Source organism: Salvelinus alpinus, chromosome 21, assembly GCF_045679555.1.
Source record: "Salvelinus alpinus chromosome 21, SLU_Salpinus.1, whole genome shotgun sequence".
NCBI lineage: Eukaryota > Metazoa > Chordata > Actinopteri > Salmoniformes > Salmonidae > Salvelinus > Salvelinus alpinus.
This window is the reverse complement of record NC_092106.1, coordinates 34,418,467-34,443,259: the sequence shown is the minus strand read 5'-3', so window position 1 is coordinate 34,443,259 and position 24,793 is coordinate 34,418,467. Positions and strand designations below refer to the sequence as shown.

The 24,793-nt window shown below is 41.4% G+C and overlaps 2 protein-coding genes across 2 annotated transcripts; both read left to right on the top strand.

Annotated features, from left to right (window-relative positions):
• Nucleotides 1-171: 171 nt before the first annotated feature.
• Nucleotides 172-1,125, top strand: LOC139548486 (olfactory receptor 10D3-like). The gene has a single exon (XM_071358184.1). The coding sequence runs from the start codon at nucleotides 172-174 to the stop codon at nucleotides 1,123-1,125; it is 954 nt and encodes a 317-aa protein (XP_071214285.1).
• Nucleotides 1,126-19,421: 18,296 nt separating this feature from the next.
• On the top strand, nucleotides 19,422-20,366 carry LOC139548634 (olfactory receptor 2AT4-like). Its single transcript, XM_071358413.1, has one exon. The coding sequence runs from the start codon at nucleotides 19,422-19,424 to the stop codon at nucleotides 20,364-20,366; it is 945 nt and encodes a 314-aa protein (XP_071214514.1).
• Nucleotides 20,367-24,793: the final 4,427 nt, after the last annotated feature.

Here is a 24,793-nt window from a genome sequence, read left to right as displayed (position 1 = left end):
CTGTCCTGATAGTGTTACATGGCTTCTATATTCAAGCAAGTGCTGGGAGTTGGTGATGTTGGCCTACATTGTAGAAATGTCTGGCACACTCTCAATTAGAGATTCTGCATATCACTGTAGATCAATTTACAATCTTTTGCTGCTTATTTTTGTAAATTATTTTACAGGAACATGGAGCCAAACAACAGAACAACATATACGGTAACAGAATTCCTCATCACAGGATTGGATGAAGTACAACACCCAAAGCTGGTGGGAGCAGCCATTTTGTTCGTCCTCTTTCTCATTCTGATCGGAAGCATCACCAACATTTGTGTCATAGCATTCAACAAGCCTCTGCATACCCCCATGTACTTTTTTATTTGCTCGCTGGCAGTGGTAGACATAGTATACACCAGCGGCATTAGTGTTACAATGCTTAACGTTCTCCTTGGTGAGGAGAGAAGAGTCCCCTATGCACCCTGCATGATACAGTGCTTCCTATTTCATTTAGGAAGCACTATGGAACCCCTTGCTATTGCTCTGATGGCTTATGATCGCCTTATTGCAATTTCATATCCTCTTCGATATCAGACTATCTTAACTAATACAAATGTATGTTTACTTATAATAGCGACTTGGGCACTAGGCTGCATATTTGCCAGTTTGTGGACTGGCTTAGTGAACAATCTGCCCTTTTGTGGCTCAAATAAACTCCCATACAGCTTTTGTGAATATGCAGCCTTAGTAAGAGCAGCATGTGTGAATCCTACATTTTATTTTAGTTTAGCTTCTACTGTGGGGACTGCCATACTATGGGTTAATTTAGCCTTGATATTCTTATCATACATGAAGATAGTTTATGAGGTGATGCAAATATCTTCATCCAAAGACAGGAGGAAAACGTTTAGCACCTGTGTCTCTCACATGATAGTGGTGGCTTGCTTCTTTATCCCCAAGGTGTTGTTAATATTGATCACCAGGGTTGGTTTGGTTCTCACGCTCTCTCACAGAAATGGCCTAATCATTGGCTCTACTCTGGGCCCCTCTCTTGTGAACCCACTTGTGTATTGTCTCAAAACCAAGGAGATTCGAGGGCGGCTGAAATATATTTTCAAGAGATCTGAAATTACTCCAAAAATGTAACGGTTAGGGTTACCAAAGCCATTTCTTGTTTCTTGCTTGTTCCATGAAAAAGTGGTTGATATTGTTCCCATGTTATTTCATCATCAATGTAATCATGTTGAATCAATGTTGAGATTTGATTGAATTTGTTAAAAGTCATCAGTGGTTTTTATCTCAATTTAACCAGTCAGGTTTCAACTGTGAATCAACAATAGAGTGTCAAGGTTTGGTTGATTTAAATCACAGGTGTCAAACTCATTCCATGGAAGGCAATGTGTCTGCAGGTTTTCACTCCTGCCTTTTACTGATCACTGAAGGTCACAAGTTAGTTAGGAACTCCTCTCACCTGATACTCTAGGTCTTAATTGGTCACTGGTTAGTTAGGAACTCCCCTCACCTGATACTCTAGGTCTTAATTGGTCACTGGTTAGTTAGGAACTCCCCTCACCTGATACTCTAGGTCTTAATTGGTCACTGGTTAGTTAGGAACTCCCCTCACCTGATACTCTAGGTCTTAATTGGTCACTGGTTAGTTAGGAACTCCCCTCACCTGATACTCTAGGTCTTAATTGGTCACTGGTTAGTTAGGAACTCCCCTCACCTGATACTATACGTCTTAATTGGTCACTGGTTAGTTAGTAACTCCCCTCACCTGATACTCTAGGTCTTAATTGGTCACTGGTTAGTTAGGAACTCCCCTCACCTGATACTATAGGTCTTAATTACACACAAATTGTAAGGAAATAACAAAAATCAGTAGACACTGAGGCCTCCAAGGAATGAGTTTGACACCCCTGATTTAGATTAGTTTGATGTCTGTTGACAACTTAATTAATGTCAGTCAAAATTGATTTGATTTTACATTTTAGCCCATTCGAACCGTATTAAATCTTGTCTACTGTTAAATGCAATTTTATTGAAATGTCACGTGTTAGCGTAAAGCATATGTAGTAATGGACCACTATTAGATTATTGCAGTATTATCTTAAAAAATGATCTGATCTAGACCCTTGACTACATTATTGTTGCATGTCTTAAGATTGTTAGCACCAAAGGCCGCCTCAACCCTTTCTATCTACAATGGCCAGCTGATCATCATTGCCCTCTATATTCTACCTAGAATTTGTATTTATCTGTCCAGAAATATCGGCATTAGATTCAGCACTGATTTACATATTGTTATTATCATGTTGTATAGTCTGCTCCCTCCTATGATCAATCTACTGATATACTGTTTTAAGACAAAAGATATAAAACAGAGCTTGATGAAAAGATGAACTGGTCCACAGAAAGATAGTCTCTGCTGTATCTTAATGATTTAGCTATGTCACTACAAATAGTTTCATCCAATACATTATGTTGCACAGAAGCTTAATGATTGAGTATTGTTTATAAACAATGTATCAAAACAAAAATGTATTTAGCATCTATTTTTATCTCATGTATTGTTATTTAGCATTGAATCGCTTAGTAAATGTTTATTGAAAGTGCATTTTCAGACTCATAAATTAATTATATATACCCCTCTAATTCAAATCTGGACCTTGAAGGTATTTCCATTGCTTTTTTATTCTTCCCCTCTAAACAAGGACTGATTTAAACCTGGGAAATGAATTATCAGCGGCACCATCGAGAGCATCCTGACTGGTTGCATCACTGCCTGGTATGGCAACTGCTCGGCCTCCGACCCCAAGGCACTACAGACAGTAATACGAACGGCCCAGTATATCACTGGGGCCAAGCTTCCTGCCATACAGGACCTCTATACCAGGCGGTGTCAGAGGAAGGCCCTAAAAATTGTCATAGACCCCAGCCACCCTAGTCATAGACTGTTCTCTCTGCTACCGCATGGCAGGCAGTACCGAAGCGCCAAATCTAGGTGCAAGAGGCTTCTAACAGCTTCTACCCCCAAGCCATAAGACTCCTGAACATCTAGTCAAATGGCTACCCAGACTATTTGCAGTGTCCCCCCCCTCTTTCTCAACCCCTCTTTACACAACTGCTACTCATTTATGTCATCTATGCGTAGTCACTTTAATAAGTCTACCTACATGTACATACTACCTCAACTAAACCGTTGCCCCCGCACATTGACTCTGTATCGGTACCCTCCTGTATACAGTCTCGCTATTGTTATTTTACTGCTGCTCTTTAGTTACTTGATTCTTTTTTCTGTTACTCTTATCTTTACTTTTTTGAAACCGCATGGTTGGTTAAGGGCTCGTAAGTAATAATTTCACTGTAAGGTCTTCACCTGTTGTATTCTGCACATGTGACTAATAACATTTGATTTGACCAGGTAGAACAGAAAAGAATCAGGCGCTGGACCTCGTAGGGTCAGATCTGAATAGCCCTGATATATAGCCATTGTTTCTTCAAGGATAGAACTTATAGATGCATCATGACGTTTGTTCAACTGTCATACCCCAGCACATCCCAAAATATAAGCTTGTTTTACTCCAATATTTGTAAACAATATAAATGTAAGCAAACACTGTATGGTGTTTAAAACATGGTGACAATAAAAAAAATTATATCATGGATGGTCATTCCTTGCATCCATAGTTCTGTCTATGAATTTGAGAGTGGTTGCATTTCTCCTGACCTATAAAACCAAACAGAGGCAGGGTGTCCACGTTGATTTTGTTTCTACTAAGGATTCTATTTATAAGGTGTCTTGTTATAAGGATACCAGAATACTCTTTATTGTTGCAGCAGTGCCATAATGTGCCGTAATTCCTTTTGTTTTCCCAATCTGGAATACATCACCATCAAATGTCGATCACATTAGCTGCCGAGAAAACTTTGTTTGGTTATTTTCTCCCCAAGCCGAAAAATCGACGTCTCACAAGGAACTACACTGGACTTTGTGCAAACTGGAAATGGCATATCCTAATTCGGAATGTATTATTGCTGGGGACTTTAATAAAGGAAATCAGAGAATATGCTCTCAAAATTCTACCAAATACATCTCTTGTGCTACACGTGGAGAAAACACGCTTGACCGTTGTTACTCTCCCTTCCGGGACGGCTATAAGGCCCTCCCCCACCCTCCCTTTGGCAAATCAGATCACATCACCATCCTGCTCCTACCCATGGATAGATGGCAGGATTCACACCAAATAAAATGTGCAAACCACTGTATTTTACCACAGAAAGGTGACTGGGAACATGGACGGGTACAAACAGACTAGCTTTGACCTCTGACCTCTGGCCAAATCTGGCTGGAGGGTTTATAGGCATACTCAATCTCCCCCTATCCCAGTCTGTTGTCCCCACTTGCTTCAAGATGTCCACCATTGTTCCTATACCAAAAATAGCGAAGGTAAGTGAACTAAACTACTATTGCCTGGTATCATTCACTTCTGACATCACAAAGTGCTTTGAGAGGCTAGTTAAGGATCATATCACCTCCACCTTACCCGACACCCTAGACTCAAAACAATTTGCATACAACCTCAACAGATCCACAGACGTCGCAATGGCCAGTGCACTGCACACTGCCCTATCCTACCTGGACAAGAGGAATACCTATGTAAGAATGCTGTCCATAGACTACAGCTCAGCCTTCAAAACCATAGTGCCCAAGGTGGTGAAGGTCGGCTGCAACACCTCCGCCATGCTGACCCTCAACAAGGGGGCCCCACAGGGGTGCATGTTGAGCCCCCGCCTGTACTCCCTGTTCATCCATCAATGCGTGTCCACGCATGTCTCCAACTCAATCATCAAGTTTGCTGAAGACACAACAGTGTTACGTAGGCCTGATTACCAACAATGCCGAGACAGCCAACAGGGAGGAGGTGAGGGCCTTGGCGGAGTGGTGACTGGAACATTACCTCTCGCTCAACGTCAACAAAACTAAAGAGGTGATCGTGGAATACAGGAGACAGCAGAGAGAGAATGCCACATCCACATTGATGTGCCGCAGTTTAACCTCTCTGGTACAAGTGGGACGCTCGCCAACAGCCAGTGAAATTGCAGGGCGCCAAATTCAAAACAACAGAAATCTCATAATTAAAATTCCTTAAACATACAAGTATTATACACCATTTTAACGACAAACTTCTTGTTAATCCAGCCACAGTGTCTGATTTCAAAAAGGCTTTACGGCGAAAGCACACCTTGTGATTATGTTAGGTCAGCGCCTAGCAACAGAAAACCATACAGCCGTTTTCCAAAGAAGGAGAGGTGTCACAAAAGACAGAAATAGCGTTAAAATTATTCACTAACCCTTGATGATCTTCACCGGATGGCACTCCCAGGACTCCATGTTAGACAATAAATGTGTGTTTTGTTCGATAAAGTTCATCTTTATGTCCAAAAACCTCATTGAAATTGGTGCGTTATGTTCAGAAATGCATTGTCTCAAACAAACATCCGGTGAAAGTGCAGAGAGCCACATCAAATTACAGAAATACTCATCATAAACATTGATCTAAGATACAAGTGTTAAACATACGATTAAAGATAAACTTCTCCTTAATGCAACCGCTGTGTCAGATTTCAAAAAAGTTTTACGGTGAAAGCACACCATGCAATTATGTTAGGTCCGCACCTAGCCACAGAAAACCATACAGCCATTTTCCAAAGAAGGAGAGATGTCACAAAAGACAGAAATAGAGTTAAAATTAATCACATACCTTTGATGATCTTCATATGATGGCACTCCCAGGTCTCCATGTTAGACAATAAATGTTTGTTTTGTTCGATAAAGTTCATATTTATGTCCAAATACCTACTTTTTGTTTGCGCGTTTAGTACAGTAATACAAAATGCACAAGGCGCATTTTCACTAAGTCCAGACGAAAAGTTAAAAAACGTTTTTTTACAGTTCGTAGAAACATGTCAAACGATGTATATAATCAATCTTAAGGATGTTTTTATCATAAATCTTCAATAATATTCCAACTGGACGAATCCTTTGTCTTTAGAAATGAAAAGGAACAGAGCTCGCGCTCACGTCCGCGCGCATGACTAAACTCATGGCTTTCAGCCAGACCCCTGATTGAAACAGCTCTTATTCTCTCCCCCTTCACAGTAGAAGCCTGAAACAACGTTTTAAAGACTGTTGGCATCTAGTGGAGGCCTTAGGATGTGCAATCTGACTCCATAGACACAGTATATTGGATAGGCAATCACTTGAAAAACTACAAACCTCAGATTTCCCACTTCCTGGTTGGATTTTCCTCAGGTTTTCGCCTAACATATGAGTTCTGTTATACTCACAGACATCATTCAAACAGTTTTAGAAACTTCAGTGTTTTCTATCAAACTCTATTAATAATATGCATATCCTAGCCTCTGGGCCTGAGTAGCAGGCAGTTTACTCTGGGCACATTTGTCATCCGGACGTGAAAATACTGCCCCCTACACCAGTGAGGTTAAACTTCTTCGGCATTCATGTCACTGAGGACCTGAAATGGTCCCTTCAAACAGACAGAATGGAGAAAAAGGCACAACATTGCCTCATCAACCTCAGGAGGCTGAAGAAATGTGGCTTGACCGCTAAGAACATCTCAAACTTCTACAGATGCACCATCAAGAGCATTCTGTGGGCTGTATCAAGGCCTAGTTCTGCAACTGCACAACCCGCAATCGCAGGTGTGGTCAGCCCAAAGCATCATCAGGGGAACACTAACTGCCCTCCTGGACATCTACAGCACCCAGTCTCACAGGAAGGCCAAGAAGATCATCAAGGACCTCAGCCACCCAAGTCACGGCTTGTTCACTCCTCTACCTTCTGCACCGAACAAAAATATAAACACACCATGTAAAATGTTGGTCCCATGTTTAATGAGCTGAAATTAAACATCCCAGAAATGTTTCATACGCATTTTTTTTGGTTTCTCTCCAATTTTGAGCACAAATTGGTTTACATCCCTGTTAGTGAGCATTTCTCTTTTGCCAAGATAATCCACCCACCTGACAAGTGTGGCATATCAAGAAGCTGATTAAACAGCATGATCATTACACAGGTGCACCTTGTCCTGGGGATGATAAAAGTCCACTCTAAAATGTGCAGTTTTGTCACGCAACTCAATGCCACGGATGTCTCAAGTTTTGTGGGAGCGTGCAAATGGCATGCTGACTGCAGGAATGTCCACCAGAGCTGTTGAAAGAGAATTTAATGTCAATTTCTCTATAATAAGCCGCCTCCACTGTCGTTTTAGAGAATTTGTCAGTACGTCCAACCGGCCTCACATCCACAGACCATGTGTAACCTCGCCAGCCTAGGACCTCCACATCCAGCTTCTTCACCTGCAGAATCGTCTGAGACCAGCCTCCTGGACAGCTGAAGAAACTGTGGATATGCACAGCCAAAGAATTTCTGCACAAACTGTCAGAAACCGTCTCATGAAAGCTCATCTGCATGCTCGTAGTCCTCACCAGCGTCTTGCCCTGACTGCAGTTCGGCATCGTAACCGACTTCAGCATGCTGGAGAAGTATGCTTTTCATGGATAAATCTCAGTTTCAACTGTACAACTGGCAGATGGCAGACAGCACGTGTGGCGTCATGTGAGTGAGCGGTTTGCTATTGACAACATTGTGAATGGAGTGCCCCATGTTGGCGGTGGGGTTATGGTATGGGTAGCATAAGCTACAGACAACAAACACAATTGCATTAAATTGACGGCAATTTGAATGCACAGAGATACAGTGACGAGATCTTGAGGCACATTGTCGTGCCATTCATCCGCCGCAATCACTTCATGCTTCAGTTTGATAATGCATGGCGCCATGTCACAAGGATATGCAGACCAGCCACCTGGACAGCTGAAGAAATTGTGGGTATGCACAACCAAAGAATTTCTGCACAAACTCCTCAGTTCCTTCCAATTCCTGGAAGCTGAAAATGTCCCAGTGGCCTCCATACTCACCTGTTGTCACTCATTCGGCATGTTTGGTATGATCTGGACATATGTGCACGACAGCATGTCCCTAGCAACTTCGCACAGCCATTGAAGAGGAGTGGGACAACATTCCAAAGGATTCAATCAACAGCCTGATCAACTACATGCGATGTGTCATCCTGCATGAGGCAATTGGTGGTCACACCAGATACTGACTGGTTTTCCAATCCACAGCCCATTTTCTTCAAGGTATCTGTGCCGATGCATATCTTTCTTCCCAGTCATGTGAAATCCATAGATTAGGGCCTCATGCATTTATTTCAATTGACTGATTTCCTTATATGAACTGCAACTTAATAAAAACGTTGAAATTGTTACATATTTTTGTTCAGTGTAGAACGCGGAGACAGTACAGGTGCATCAAATCTGGGACCGAGAGACTCAGAGTTCATTGCCTTTCTCTATGGTGATGGATGACAAACGGATTTTACATGCGTGTTACCTCATATTTTTACCCCAGTGAAACAGGAAGCCACGAAAGGCCAAAATACAGTTACTTAAATGAGATTAACAGGAGAAGTGTAGAAGGTTAATGCAAATAACATTTTGATAACATTTATTGTTAGATTATGTTTATAATAATTTTAACGCCTATATTTTAGATTATTTGTATTAATTATTAAAGAAAATAATGTTCTCTGAGAAATTGTATTATTATTAAAAATATTAAATAAAAATGTGCATACAGTATAGCTCAGTATTTCTATGATTTATTTTATAGTCTTTTTTGCTATTCTATATCAAGGGTGCCGATCATTTGGGTTGTGACTGAATAAAGCGCACGGGGAGGGATGTCCTCATGGGACAAGGTTCTATCTTGAGATCTGTGCATGGAATTCACCATTGTCATCAATGCAAGTTTTATGAGAGAGATTGGGTTGTCTCATTAGGGATTTGGCAATCTATGATTACAGTTCACTCATGAAAGGACGTAGGGCCCAATTCAAGCAATTACAGATAAAGGACAACTCAAAATATGTCCGTCTTTATGTGTCTTAGGGACCTTTGAGCCAATCAGCATGTACGCATGTTCAAGTGTGCAATTTTTACACATGTTGTTGATACCAATCAGTATGTAGTTGTCTAATGAGAATCATGACGTGGGATTCCTCAAGTGGCCGAGAGAAGGTGGTTCAGAAAGGGGATAAATTCAGAGACATCCAATGCCAGTCTGGTCAGAGTGTCATCTACCAGCTGTGTGTGAAACTTGGCGCACAAGGCTGGCCTGGTAAGTATTGAATTCAACAATCCATTAACAAAACTTGACCTTGTAACCAACAGTATGTTTTCTAGATGATTCTCATTATATATTTTCTATTACAATCAATGCACCAGTTTGACAATTCAGACTGTTTTTATGCAGTTATTGTCACAGATATTCCATCATGTAGCAGTAAATACAAACTGAACTGTATCAGTGACCACAGAGTTATACTGTCCTGATAGTGTTACATGGCTTCTATATTCAAGCAAGTGCTGGGAGTTGCTGATGTTGGCCTACATTGTAGAAATGTCTGGCACACTCTCAATTAGAGATTCTGCATATCACTGTAGATCAATTTACAATCTTTTGCTGCTTATTTTTGTAAATTATTTTACAGGAACATGGAGCCAAACAACAGAACAACATATACGGTAACAGAATTCCTCATCACAGGATTGGATGAAGTACAACACCCAAAGCTGGTGGGAGCAGCCATTTTGTTCGTCCTCTTTCTCATTCTGATCGGAAGCATCACCAACATTTGTGTCATAGCATTCAACAAGCCTCTGCATACCCCCATGTACTTTTTTATTTGCTCACTAGCAATGGTAGACATAGTCTACACCAGCGGCATTAGTGTTACAATGCTTAACGTTCTCCTTGGTGAGGAGAGAAGAATCCCCTATGCACCCTGCATGATACAGTGCTTCTTATATCATTTAGGAAGCGCTATGGAACCCTTCGCTATTGCTCTGATGGCTTATGATCGCCTTATTGCAATTTCATATCCTCTTCGATATCAGACTATCTTAACTAATACAAATGTATGTTTACTTATAATAGCCACTTGGGCAGTAGGCTGCATGTTAGCCAGTTTGTTGACTGGCTTGGTGAACAATCTGCCCTTTTGTGGCTCAAATAAACTTCCATACAGCTTTTGTGAATATGCAGCCTTAGTAAGAGCAGCATGTGTGAATCTTTCACTTTATTTCAATGCAATTTCTGCTTTGGCGGCTACTGTATTATGGGGTAATTTAGCCTTGATAATCTTCTCATACATGAAGATAGTTTATGTAGTGATACACATGTCTTCATCCAAAGACAGGAGGAAAACATTTAACACCTGTGTCTCTCACATGATAGTGGTGGCTTGCTTCTTTATCCCCAAGGTGTTGTTAATATTGGTCACCAGGGTTGGTTTGGTTCTCACGCTCTCTCACAGAAATGGCCTAGTCATTGGCTGTACTCTGGGCCCCTCTCTTGTGAACCCACTTGTGTATTGTCTCAAAACCAAGGAGATTCGAGGGCGGCTGAAATATATTTTCAAGAGATCTGAAATTACTCCAAAAATGTAACGGTTAGGGTTACCAAAGCCATTTCTTGTTTCTTGCTTGTTCCAAGAAAAAGTGGTCAATAATGTTCATCATCAATGTAATCATGTTGAATCAATGTTGAGATTTGATTGAATTTGTTAAAAGTCATCAGTGGTTTATATCTCAATTTAACCAGTCAGGTTTCAACTGTGAATCAACAATAGAGTGTCAAGGTTTGGTTGATTTAGATCACAGGTGTCAAACTCAATCCATGGAAGGCAATGTGTCTGCAGGTTTTCACTCCTGCCTTTTACTGATCACTGAAGGTCACTGGTTAGTTAGGAACTCCCCTCATCTGATACTATAGGTCTTAATTGGTCACTGGTTAGTTAGGAACTTCCCTCACCTGATACTATAGGTCTTAATTGGTCACTGGTTAGTTAGGAACTCCCCTCACCTGATACTCTAGGTCTTAATTGGTCACTGGTTAGTTAGGAACTCCCCTCACCTGATACTCTAGGTCTTAATTGGTCACTGGTTAGTTAGGAACTCCCCTCACCTGATACTATAGGTCTTAATTACACACAAATTGTAAGGAAATATCAAAAATCAGTAGACGCTGAGGCCTCCAAAGAATGAGTTTGACACGCCTGATTTAGATTAGTTTTATGTCTGTTGACAACTCAATTAAATGTCAGTCAAAATTTATTTGATTTGACATTTTAGCCCATTCGAAACCATATTTAATGTTGTCTACTATTAAATGCAATTTTGGCAATGTCAAGTGTTAGCGTAAAGCATATGTAGTAATGGACCACTATTAGATTATTGCAGTATTATCTTAAAAAATGATCTGATCTAGACCCTTGACTGCATTATTGTTGCAGTTCTTAAGATTGCGAGCACCAAAGGCCGCCTCAAAACCCTTTCTATCTGATGTGGCCAGCTGATCATCATTGCCCTCTATATTGTACCTAGAATTTGTATTTATCTGTCCAGAAATATCGGCATTAGATTCAGCACTGATTTACATATTGTTATTATCATGTTGTATAGCCTGCTCCCTCCTATGATCAATCTACTGATATACTGTTTTAAGACAAAAGATATAAAACAGAGCTTGATGAAAAGATTCAAAAGATGAACTGGTCCACAGAAAGATAGTCTCTGCTGTATCTTAATGATTTAGCTATGTCACTACAAATAGTTTCATCCAATACATTATGTTGTACAGATGCTTAATGATTGCGTATTGTTTGTAAAAAATGTATCAAAACAAAATGTATTTAGCATCTATTTGTATCTAATATATTAATATTTAGCATTGAATTGCTTAGTAAATGTTTAATTTGAAAGTGCATTTTTGGATTCATAAATTAATTATATATACCCCTCAAATTCAAATCCCCTCTAAACAAGGACTGATTTAAACCTGGGAAATGAATGTTCAGCTGCACCATCGAGAGCATCCTGACTGGTTGCATCACTGCCTGGTATGGCAACTGCTCGGCCTCCGACCGCAAGGCACTACAGACAGTAATACGAACGGCCCAGTATATCACTGGGGCCAAGCTTCCTGCCATACAGAACCTCTATACCAGACGGAGTCAGAGGAAGGCCCTAAAAATTGTCAAAGACTCCAGCCACCCTAGTCATAGACTGTTCTCTCTGCTACCGCATGGCAGGCAGTACCGGAGCACCACGTGTAGGTCCAAGAGGCTTCTAAACAGTTTCTACCCCCAAGCCATAAGACTCCTGAACATCTAGTCAAATGGCTACCCAGACTATTTGCAGTGTCCCACCCCTCCCTCTCACCGCCTCTTTACACCACTGCTACTCTCTGTTGTCATCTATGCATAGTCACTTTAATAAGTCTACCTACATGTACATACTACCTCAACTAAACCGTTGCCCCCGCACATTGACTCTGTATCGGTACCCTCCTGTATACAGTCTCGCTATTGTTATTTTACTGCTGCTCTCTAATGACTTTATTATTTTTTCTATTACTCTTATCTTTATTTTTTTGAAACCGCATGGTTGGTTAAGGGCTCGTAAATAATAATTTCACTGTAAGGTCTTCACCTGTTGTATTCTGCACATGTGACTAATAACATTTGATTTGACCAGGTAGAACAGAAAAGAATCAGGCGCTGGACCTCGTAGGGTCAGATTTGAATAGCCCTGATATATAGCCATTGTTTCTTCAAGGATAGAACTTACAGATGCATCATGACGTTTGTTCAACTGTCATACCCCAGCACATCCCAAAATATAAGCTTGTTTTACTCCAATATTTGTAAACTATTTAAATGTAAGCAAACACTGTATAGCCTTAAAACATGGTGACAATAAAAAATGTTATATCATGGATGGTCATTCCTTGCATCCATAGTTCTGTCTATGAATTTTCTCCTGGCCTAAAAAAACAGAGGCAGGGTGTCCACGTTGATTTTGTTTCTACAAAGGATTCTATTTATAAGGTGTCTTGTTATAAGGACTCCAGAATACTCTTTATTGTTGCAGCAGTGCCATAATGTGCCGTAATTCCTTTTGTTTTCCCAATCTGGAATACATCACCATCAAATGTTAACTGCATTAGCTGACGAGAAAACTTTCTTTGGTTATTTTCCCCCCGAGCCCACACTGCGACGGCTCACAAGGAACTACACTGGACTTTGTGCAAACTGGAAATGGCATTTCCTGATTCCGCATTTATTGTTGCTGGGGACTTTAATAAAGGAAATCTGAGGATAATGCTCTCAAAATTCTACCAACACATCTCCTGTGCTACTCACGGAGAGAACACGATTGACCGTTGTTACTCTCCCTTCTGGGACAGCTATAAGGCCCTCCCCACCCTCCTTTCGGCAAATCAGATCACGCTACCATTTTGCTCCTACGCATGGATAGATGGCAGGATTCACACCAAATAAAATGTGCATACCACTGTATTTAACCACGTCAGGGTGACTGGGAACATGGACGGGTACAAACAGACTAGCTTTGAGCTCTGTAAGGCCGTCAAAGAGAAAAACGACAAAGTGGAGTTTCAAATCAAAGGCTCAGACATGGCCTCCCGGGTGGCGCAGTGGTCTAGGGCACTGCATCGGAGCGCTAGTTGCGCCACCAGAGTCTCTGGGTTCACGCCCAGGCTCTGTCGCAGCCGGCCGCGAACGGGAGGTCCGTGGGGCGACGCACAATTGGCCTAGCGTCGTCCGGGTTAGGGAGGGTTTGGCCGGTAGGGATATCCTTGTCTCATCGCGCACCAGCGACTCCTGCGGCGGGCCGGGCGCAGTGCGCGCTAACCAAGGGGGCCAGGTGCACGGTGTTTCCTCCGACACATTGGTGCGGCTGGCTTCTGGGTTGGAGGCGCGCTGTGATAAGAAGCAGTGCGGCTTGGTTGGGTTGTGCTTCGGAGGACGCATGGCTTTCGACCTTCGTCTCTCCCGAGCCCGTACGGGAGTTGTAGCGATGAGACAAGATAGTAATTACTAGCGATTGGATACCACGAAAATTGGGGAGAAAAGGGGGTAAAAAAAAAAAAAAGGCTCAGACACGAGACGCATGTGGCAGAGAATCCAGACAATCACAGATTATAAAGGGAAAGCCAGCCTATCGCAGACACCGACGCCTCGCTCCCGGAAAAGCTAAACACCTTCTTCACCCGCTTCAAAGAAAACATCATGAGCCGCCAACGTTGGCCCCTGCAACTCACGAGGACTCGTGAGGACTCGACTTTGCTTACGATCTAGCTTGAGGGATTATGGACATATTCAATCTCCCCCTATGTTGTCCCCACTTGCTTCAAGATGTCCACCATTGTTCCTGTACCAAAGATAGCGAAGGTAAGTAACTAATCTACTATCGCCTGGTAGCATTCACTGCTGACATCACAAAGTGCTTTAAGAGGCTAGTTAAGGATCATATCACCTCCACCTTACCCGACCCCCAAGACACACAACAATTTGCAAACCGCCCCAACAGATCCTCAGACATCACAATGTCTATTGCACTGCACACTGCCCTATCCCACCTGGACAAGAGAAATACCTATGTAAGAATGCTGTTCATAGACTACAGCTAAGCATTCAAAACCATACTTCCCCAGGTGGTGAAGGTAGGCAGCTACACCTCTGCCATGCTGACCCGGGGGACCCACAGGGGTGCGTTTTGAGCCCCTCCTGTACTACCTGTTTACCCATGAATGCAAGTCCACACATGTCTCCAACTCAATCATCAAGTTAACTAAAGACACAACAGTGATAGGCCTGATTATCAACAATGCCGGGACAGCCTACAGGGAGGAGGTGAGGGCCCTGGCGGAGTGGTGACAGGAACATTACCTCTCGCTTAATGTTAACAAAATGAAGGAAGTGATCTTGATATACAGAAGACAGCAGAGAGAATGCCCCCATCCACATTGACGGGCCGCAGCTTAAAGTTCTTCGGCATGCATGTCACTGAGGACCTTAAATGGTCCCTTCAAAAAGACAGAATGGAGAAAAAGGCACAACAGTGCCTCATCAACCTCAGGAGGCTGAAGAAATATGGCTTGACCGCTAAGAACATCACAAACTTCTACAGATGCACCATCGAGAGCATTCTGTTGGGCTGTATCACGGCCTGGTAATGCAACTGCACCACCCGCAACCGCAGGTGTGGTCAGCCCAAAGCATCATCATCGGCATCAGTAACTGCCCTCCTGGACATCTACAGCACCCAGTCTCACAGGAAGGCCAAGAAGATCATCAAGGACCTCGGCCACTCAAGCCACACCTTGTTCACTCCTCTACCTTCTGCACTGAACAAAAATATAAACACAACATGTAAAATGTTGGTCCCATGTTTAATGAGCTGAAATTAAACATCCCAAAAATGTTTCATACGCAAAAAAAAGCATATTTCTCTCCAATTTTGTGCCCAAATTGGTTTACGTTCCTGTTAGTGAGCATTTCTCTTTTACCAAGATAATCCATTTACCTGACAGGTGTGGCATAGCAAGAAGCTGATTAAACTGCATGATCATTACACAGGTGCACCTTGTGCTGGGGATGATAAAAGGTCACTCTAAGATGTGCAGTTCTGTCACGCAACTCAATGCCACAGATGTCTCAAGTTTTGAGGGAGTGTGCAATTGGCATGCTGACTGCAGGAATGTCCACCAGAGCTGATGCCAGAGAATTTAATGTCAATTTCTCTATAATAAGCCGCCACTATTGTCGTTTTAGAAAATTTGTCAGTACATCCAACCGGCCTCACATCCACCGACCACGTGTAACCACGCCAGCACAGGACCTCCACATCCAGCTTCTTCACCTGCTGGATCGTCTGAGACCAGCCACCCGGACAGCTGAAGAATGTGGGTATGCACAGCCAAAGAATTTCTGCACAAACTGTCAGAAACCGTCTCAGGAAAGCTCATCTGCAAGCTTGTAGTCCTCTCCAGCGTCTTGACCTGACTGCAGTTCGGCATTGTAACCGACTTCAGTGGGAACTTTCAATGGTCACTGGCATGCTGGAGAAGTGTGCTTTTCATGGATGAATCTCAGTTTCAACTGTTCCGGGCAGATGGCAGACAGCATGTGTGGCATCATGTGAGTGATGACAACGTTGATGACAACGTTTGCTAATGACAACGTTGTGAACAGTGTGCTCCTTGGTGGCGGTGGGGTTATGGTATGGCAGGCATAAGCTACAGACAACAAGCACAATTGCATTTTATCGACAGCAATTTGAATGCACAGAGATACCGTGAAGAGATCCTGAGGCACATTGTCGTGCCATTCATCCGCCGCCATCACTTCATGTTTCAATTTGAGAATGCACGGCCCCATGTCGCAAGGATCTGTACACTCTTCCTGGAAGCTTAAAATGTCCCAGTTATTCCATGGCCTCCATACTCACATGTTGTCACTCATTCAGCATGTTTGGGATGATCTGGACCAACGTGCATGACAGCGTGTCCCTAGCAACTTCGCACAGCCATTGAAGAGGAGTAGGACAACATTCCACAGGCTTCAATCAGCAGCCTGATCAGCTCCATGCAATGTGTCATCCTGCATGAGGCAAATGGTGGTCACACCAGATACGGACTGGTTTTCCAATCCATGCCCCTACCTTTTTTTTAGGTATCTGTGACCAACAGATGCATATCTTTCTTCCCAGTCATGTGAAATCCATAGTTTAGGGCCTAATGCATTTATTTCAATTGGCGGATTTCCTTATATGAACTGTAACTCAGTAAAAACTTTGAAATTGTTGCATATTTTTGTTCAGTGTAGAATGAGGAAACAGTACAGGTGCATAAAATCTGGGACTGAGAGACTGATAAACAGATTCTATCTCAATGCCATCAACATTTTTAACAGTCATTTTAGCCGGCCTCCGCCCAGTACCCTTCCTTGAACCTTAGACACTGTCACTAGCCGGCTACTGCCAGGTACTTTACCCTGCACCTTAGAGACTGCTGCCCTATGTACATAGTCATTGAACACTGGTCTCTTTGATAATGTTTACATTACATTCTACCCACTTTATATGAACAGTGCCTTTGTAACAAAATGTGGAAAAAGTAAAGGGGTCTGAATAATTTCAGAAGGCACTGTACTTTGGGGCGGCAGGTAGCCTAGTGGTTAGATCATTGGGCCAATAACCAAAAGGTTGCTATATCGAATCCCCGAGCTGACAAGGTAAATATCTGTCATTCTGTTCCTGAACAATGCACTGTTCCTAGGCCGTCATTGTAAATAAGAATTTTTTCTTAACAGACTTGCCAAGTTAAATAAAAATATACTGTATTGAGGTCATGGCTAATCCTATATAACTACTGCTGTACACACATTTTCTATTCACATGCTGTTCATACTGTCTATACACACCGTTCACATAAATATATATTTATTAACCGGACACTGGTCTGGAAGCTAATTTCCTACAATTCTATCCATTTTGTCATGGGGTTTTGTACTGTGAATTTAAATCAATTATTCTCAACATAGCTCATTTTAATATTTCTACTGCTGTACATAGCATTTTAGTTACAGTGTTTATACCGATGTGTACGCGACCAATAAACATTTATTTGATTTTATTTAACACTCCCTGTAGTTATTAGCCCCCTGCTTATAATTCCTTGGGGGGAGTAAATGAAAGCACACGTCATGAAGCAGGGTGAGAAACAGAACTGGGCTCAGATTCTACCTCATGTCTATTTTCTGTAGTGTAAAAAGACAAAAACCTCAAAGGAAAGTGTAATATGTCAAATGTAGTCTAAAGTTATGGTAAAACCACTATTTTAGACAACAAGCTAGGAGACATTCAGCAGACAAAGTTCAATTAAAGGCAAAGAGGTCATCGCCATCTTGATGGTCTCCCAACATATTAAGAGGGCCAACTACCTATCTTTTTGTTGTTGATAAGTTTAATGAAATAAAAACATGTGTCTTTGAATACTTTGTGTTTTGTGTAGATATTTTGCATCATTACATCATGATTTAAATAAATAAACGACAAAGAACAAGAGAAAACACTCATAAACCCTGTGAGGATCATTTACTTAGGGAGTAAGTTCAGGTGTATAATTATGTCACATGGGTATCAACAGTTATTATAAATTGGATACTGCAAGTGTCCGTGTCAGACTTCAGATTTGGTAAGCCCTGATTTACTTCTATGCAGATCTGGAGTTACATGGCATGTCTTAATAGCTCACTTTATGCAGCTTCTTGATGTGTTTTCTGAATATATTTTGAATCTGAATGTGATGGAATATGTTCTCTAATCTTTAGATGACAACATTGGATAACTTTAGTCCATGATACAAGACTCCGTTGAAAGGCTTACTTTGAGGTGCAGCTTTTGTATTGACATGCCACACTATGGGGCGAAAATAGATTGTTCTATGTGCGATTGCTGATTAACAGTCATTCATAATTTCTTTAATTATTCATTAAATTTCTTTATATCTTGAAATGAATATGTAGTGGGTGTAACGATCCTCTTCGTCTGATGAACAGGAAGGATCGGACCAAAACGCAACGTGGTAAGTGTTCATGCTTTATTGAAAAAACTGAACACTACAAAATAACAAAGTGAATAAAGGAAAATCGAAACAGTCCTGTAAGGTGCAACAACACAAAACAGAAAACAACTACCCACAAAACACAGGTGGGAAACGGCTACCTAAGTATGGTTCTCAATCAGAGACAACGATAGACAGCTGCCTCTGATGGAGAACCACACCCGGCCAAACACATAGAAATAGAAAACATAGAATACAAAACATAGAATGCCCACCCCAACTCACGCCCTGACCAACCAAAATAGAGACATAAAAAGGATCTCTAAGGTCAGGGCGTGACAGTGGGACATATAATGTGATCAATAATTTGGTATCATGTGTAATATCAATAAGAAAATGTGATGTTAAAACATACCGGTACGTTAGAAGAGATATGTACATGAACCAATGTGATACATATTGCATTGGTGTCCTACTACTTTCCCATGTAAAAACGTTTAGTCTCAACAAGAGAAATGTATGAAACTGTATGAAGTTGTATGAACTTGTTATAATACAACCAATTGTTTTACTTAGTTTTTACCTAGTGTTGTTAACCCAACTTGATTTCCTGAGTTGATATACTATGTTTTAAAAACGCAAGGCAGCAGAGTAACTTAAGTTAAGTAAAATCAAATTGAGATGACAAAACTGGGTAAAATAAAATGTGTTACAACTTCATACAACATAACATTTTAAGTAATCAGATTAATTTATATGTTTCACGATGAAACAGATAACATATTAATTTGGATTTAAACAAAGTATTCAATAATTATTTTAATCCATTACTTTCACAGGTTGCTGTCTCTACTAGACCATCATCATGTCATTGGGGAATCACAGCTTTGTGACAGAGTTTGTCATCGTTGGTTTCCCTGGACTTCAGTCAGAGTTCTACGGTCTTGCCTCAGCTGTATTATTGATTGTTTATTGTTGCACTTTAATAGGAAATATTGCTGTTCTTATCTTGTTTGCAACTCATAACATTCTCCATAAACCGATGTATATTATCATTTTGAATCTGGTTGTGTCTGATGTGCTATTCAGCACCGCCACTTTACCAAAGATTATTGCCAGGTATTGGTTTCAGGCAGGGGCAATTTCTTTCTTTGGTTGTTTTTTGCAAATGTACTTAGTTCACTATTTTGGATCCGTAACTAGCTTTCTCCTATTGATAATGGCTTTAGACAGATATGTAGCAATCTGTTTCCCACTCAGATACCCAATGATTATCAAAAACTCCACTATTCATATACTCAATGCCACTGCATGGATTGTTGCAAAAGCCTGCCCATTGATGTTGGTAATTAGGGCCTATCCTCTTCCTTACTGTGACTCAAACACAATCTTGCAGTGCTTCTGTGATCATATTTCTATAACAAAGCTTGCATGCACTGATAGGGCCCCTTATAGTTTTCCTGCTTTTGTTACAGCAATGGTGGTATTACTGGGACCTCTTGTCTTTATTATATTCTCATATTGCTCTATTATTGTTGCAGTTCTTAAGATTGTTAGCACCAAAGGCCGCCTCAAAACCCTTTCTACCTGCAGTGGTCAGCTGATCATCATTGCCCTGTATTATCTCCCCAGGTGTTTTATTTATCTGTCCAGTAATATTGGCATTATATTCAGCAATGATTTACGTATTGTTATTATCATGTTGTATAGCCTGCTCCCTCCTATGATCAATCCGCTGATATACTGTTTTAAGACAAAAGATATAAAACAGACCTTGATGAAAAGATTCAAGAAGTCAACTGCTCCATAAAAGGATGTCTTTGCTGTAAATGCTTAAAATTATTTTTTAATCAGAGTTTGAGTTCTGTTGTTTATGTGTTTAGAAATACTTGTCCCTACAAGAATACCAACTGAGTACCATATCCTGAATTGACATCCAAAATGGCCATATAAAGGGAAAGGAAAAGGGGGATACTAGTCAGTTGTACAACTGAATGCCTTCAACTGAAATGTGTCATGTGTCATGAAATGTGGCATTTAAACCCTCTGAATCAGAGAGGTGCGGAAGGCTGCCTATATAAGGCCCTGCCTCTGTGTAGCAGTAGATAACGCCTTGTTTGATGTTTATTGTTATTGTTATTAGTGTTTATTGTTGGACAAAGAGTATTATGTATTTAGTTATTTCAAATCTAGTTGTTTCTGATATTCTCTTTAGTACAACCACATTACTCAAGATTATTGCCAGTTATAGCCAATGATTACATTTGTTTTGAATCAGTTTCTTTTATTAAGTTCAGAAGTTCCTACAACAATATCAACTGATTACCAAATCCGACCTTGAAATCTAAAACTTACATTCAGTCTTTAGAAAGTATCCACAACCCTTTACTTTTCCCACACTTTGTCGTGTTACAACCATCAATTTAAAAAATGATTCAATATTTGTATTTCTGGGGGGGGGGTCACTGGCCTACCCCATAATGTCAAAGTGGACTTATGTTTTTCGAAATATGTACAATAAATGCTGAAATGTCTTGAGTCAATAAGTATTCAAACCCTTTGTTATGTCAAGGCTAAAATAAGTTCAGGAGTAAACATGTGCTTAACGAGTCCCTTAATAAGTCACATGGACTCACTCTGTGTGCAATAATAGTGTTGAGCATGATTTTTGAATGACTACCTCATCTCTGTACCCCACACATACAATTATCTGTAAGTTCCCTCTGTCAAACACAGATTCAACCAGAAAGTGCAGGGAGGTTTTCCAATGTGTCGCAAAGAAGGGCACCTATTGGTAGATCGGTAAAAAAAAGCTGACATTAAATATCCATTTGAGCATGGTGAAGTTATTCATTACACTTTGGATGGTGTATCAATACACCCAGTCACTACAAAGATACAGGCAACCTTCATAACTCAGTCGCCAGAGAGGAAGGAAATCGCTCAGGGATTTCACCATGAGGGCAATGGTGACTAAAACAGTTACAGGGTTTAGTGGCTGTGATAGGAGAAAACTGAGGATCGATCAACAACATTGTAGTTACTCCACAATACTAACCTAATTGACAGAGTGAAAAGAAGGAAGCATGTACATAATACAAATATTCCAAAACATGCATCCTGTTTGAAACAAGGCACTAAAGTAATACTGCAAAAAATGTGGCAAAGCAATTAACCTTTTGTCCTGAATACAAAGTGTTGTGTTTGGGGCAAATCCACTAAGTACTACTCTCCATATTTTCAAGCATAATGGTGGCTGCATCATGTTATGGGTATGCTTGTTATCGTTAAGGACTGGAGAGTTTTTCAGAATAAAATAAATGTAATGGAACTAAGCACAGGAAAAATCCTGGAGGAAAACTTGGTTCAGTATGCTTTCCACCAGACACTGGGAGATGAATTCACCATTCAGCAGGACAATAACCTAAAATACCACGCCACATTGACACTGGAGTTGCTTACCAAGAAAACAGAGAATGTTCCTGAATGGCCGAGTTACAGTTTTGGCTTAAAACGTATTGAAAATCTATGGCAAGACCTGAAAATGGTTGTCTCGCACTAGCTAGGTTTCCATCCAATTGGTGAAAGAGTTGCATGTGAATACATCCGCATGAAAACGATATGCACAGTTTCCCACCAGAGATGTTTCCATCAAATTGACTTGATGGCTGTATATGATGGCATAGTGCACATACAATACCTTTTGAGGTTAAATTCCCATCTACCAACAAAATAAATCCAAGTTAAATGGGTTTCCATGGCATTTTCAACTCCACAGATGATTTTCTCACAAAAATGTTTTGTTATATAGTGAGTGTGCTATACCAATCTGTGCGCTGTTGGCTAGAGCGCACATACAGCCTACATGATGAGATTATTATTATGGACAAAAGAGCAAGATCATTTTTATTTGTCAAACGGCAGCCAAGCATCAATTATCATGTCACCAGAATAAGACCATCAATATTTTTTGGAAAGGAGAATCAAGCTCCTCGTCTGTGTCTTATTAGTTGAATTCGGTGGGTATATTTACCTCCGCTGCCTGCTAGTCTTTGTGCTGTATTGTTTTCTGTGGTTACGTTATTAGGGGTGCGTGTCTGCACCCCGTTTCTTTTCTCACAGCAGTTATGCCGTTTGGTATGAGTTTAGGAGTAGAGGTTTCTCCCCCGTGTTTAGCGTTTATTTCCCTGTGTGTGTGGCAACCTCTTTTGGGCATGTTTCAGTCCCATGTTGTAGTTGAGTTGGGACTGCCTAATAAACTATTTTGCCATTGGGACTTCCTTGCTCTCCTGCTCCTGATTCCTGCACCTCCCTCCATTAGGAGGCACGTAACAATATAAAAATATTTGAATGAGCCATGGCCCGAATGGCATAGGCAAGATGCAGTAGATGGTATAGAGTGCAGTATATACATATGAGATGAGTAATGTAAGGTACGTAAACATTATATAAAGTGGCATTGTTTAAATTGGCTAGTGATACATTTATTACATACATTTTTTCATCATTAAAGTGGCTAGAGATGAGTCAGTGTGTTGGCAGCAGTCACTCAATGTTAGTGATGGCTGTTTAACAGTCTGATGGCCTTGAGATAGAAGCTGTTTTTCAGTCTCTTGGTCCCCACTTTGATGCACCTGTACTGACCTCGCCTTCTGGATGATAGCGGGGTGAACAGGCAGTGACTTGGGTGGTTGTTGTCGTTGATCTTTTTGGCCTTCCTGTGACATCGGGTGGTGTAGGTGTCCTGGAGGGCAGGTAGTTTGCCCCCGGTGATGCGTTGTGCAGACCTCACTACCCTCTGGAGAGCCTTACGGTTGTGGGCGGAGCAGTTGTCGTACCAGGCGGTGAACAGCCCGACAGGATGCTCTCGATTGTGCATCTGTAAAAGTTTGTGAGTGTTTTTGGTGACAAGCCGAATTTCTTCAGCCTCCTGAGGTTGAAGAGGCGGTGCTGCGCCTTCTTCACAACGCTGTCTGTGTGGGTGGACCATTTCAGTTTGTCCGTGATGTGTACGCCGAGGAACTTAAAACTTTCCACCTTCTACACTACTGTCCCGTCGATGTGGATAGGGGGCTGCTCCCTCTGCTGTTTCCTGAAGTCCACGATCATCTCCTTTGTTTTGTTGACATTGAGTGTGAGGTTATTTTCCTGACACCACACGCCAAGGGCCCTCACCTCCTCCCTGTAGGCCGTCTCGTCATTGTTGGTAATCAAGCCTACCACTGTAGTGTCGTCTGTAAACTTGATGATTGAGTTGGATGCGTGCATGGCCACGTAGTCATGGGTGAACAGGGAGTACAGGAGAGGGCTGAGAACGCACCCTTTTGGGGCCCCAGTGTTGAGGATTAGAGGGGTGGAGATGTTGTAACCTACCCTCACCACCTGGGGGCGCCCCGTCAGGAAGTCCAGGACCCAATTTCACAGGGCGGGGTCGAGACCCAAGGTCTCGAGCTTAATGACGAGTTTGGAGGGTACTTTGGTGTAAAATGCTGAGCTGTAGTCGATGAACAGCATTCTTACATAGGTATTCCTCTTGTCCAGATGGGTTAGGACAGTGTGCAGTGTGATTGCGATTGCGTCGTCTGTGGACCTATTGGGGCGGTAAGCAAATTGGAGTGGGTCTAGGGTTTCAGGTAGGGTGGAGGTGATATGGTCCTTGACTAGTCTCTCAAAGCACTTCATGATGACGAAATAGTTGGATACATCCATAACAATGAGCTAATGAGGCTCGATTTTGCCTGGAATACAAAACGTGCTCTCTCATTAGAACACTGTTATTCAGAGGAGCTAGCTGGAGATGGAATTTGCTGCATTTATCATTCAGCAAAAAAGATATTGTGTCCATCTTCAAATTGTCTATTGGTATAATAGAAATGCTAATAAAAAATTATGTCCAGCAAGCTATTCTAGCCTAGTTTTCCCTGCATGGGACTCCAAGAGCTAAGGAGTGTTTTTTAAGGAGAGGCCAGCGGAGGTGATTGAGTATTGCGAATGAGACAAAGGCTATAAGTTAGAAGCTTATTATGCATAACCCAACATTGTTTATCTAAATATGAGGCTAATACTGCATTGAATGTATTACCTGAAAGAGTTAGGCTAGGACATCTATATATATAGGGCTGTGTATCAATCTAGAACAGAGCTATCTATTTTGGATGCAATTTGTATGGAGTTGATGGAGAGAGAGAAAGACTTCGAGAGAGTGCTCGTGCTTGCACTTACAGTTGAAGTCGGAAG

Bases quoted from the DNA above. Each gene is read 5' to 3' on its own strand.
- LOC139548634 (XM_071358413.1), top strand. From the start codon at position 19,422: ATGTCATTGGGGAATCACAGCTTTGTGACAGAGTTTGTCATCGTTGGT.
- LOC139548486 (XM_071358184.1), top strand. From the start codon at position 172: ATGGAGCCAAACAACAGAACAACATATACGGTAACAGAATTCCTCATC.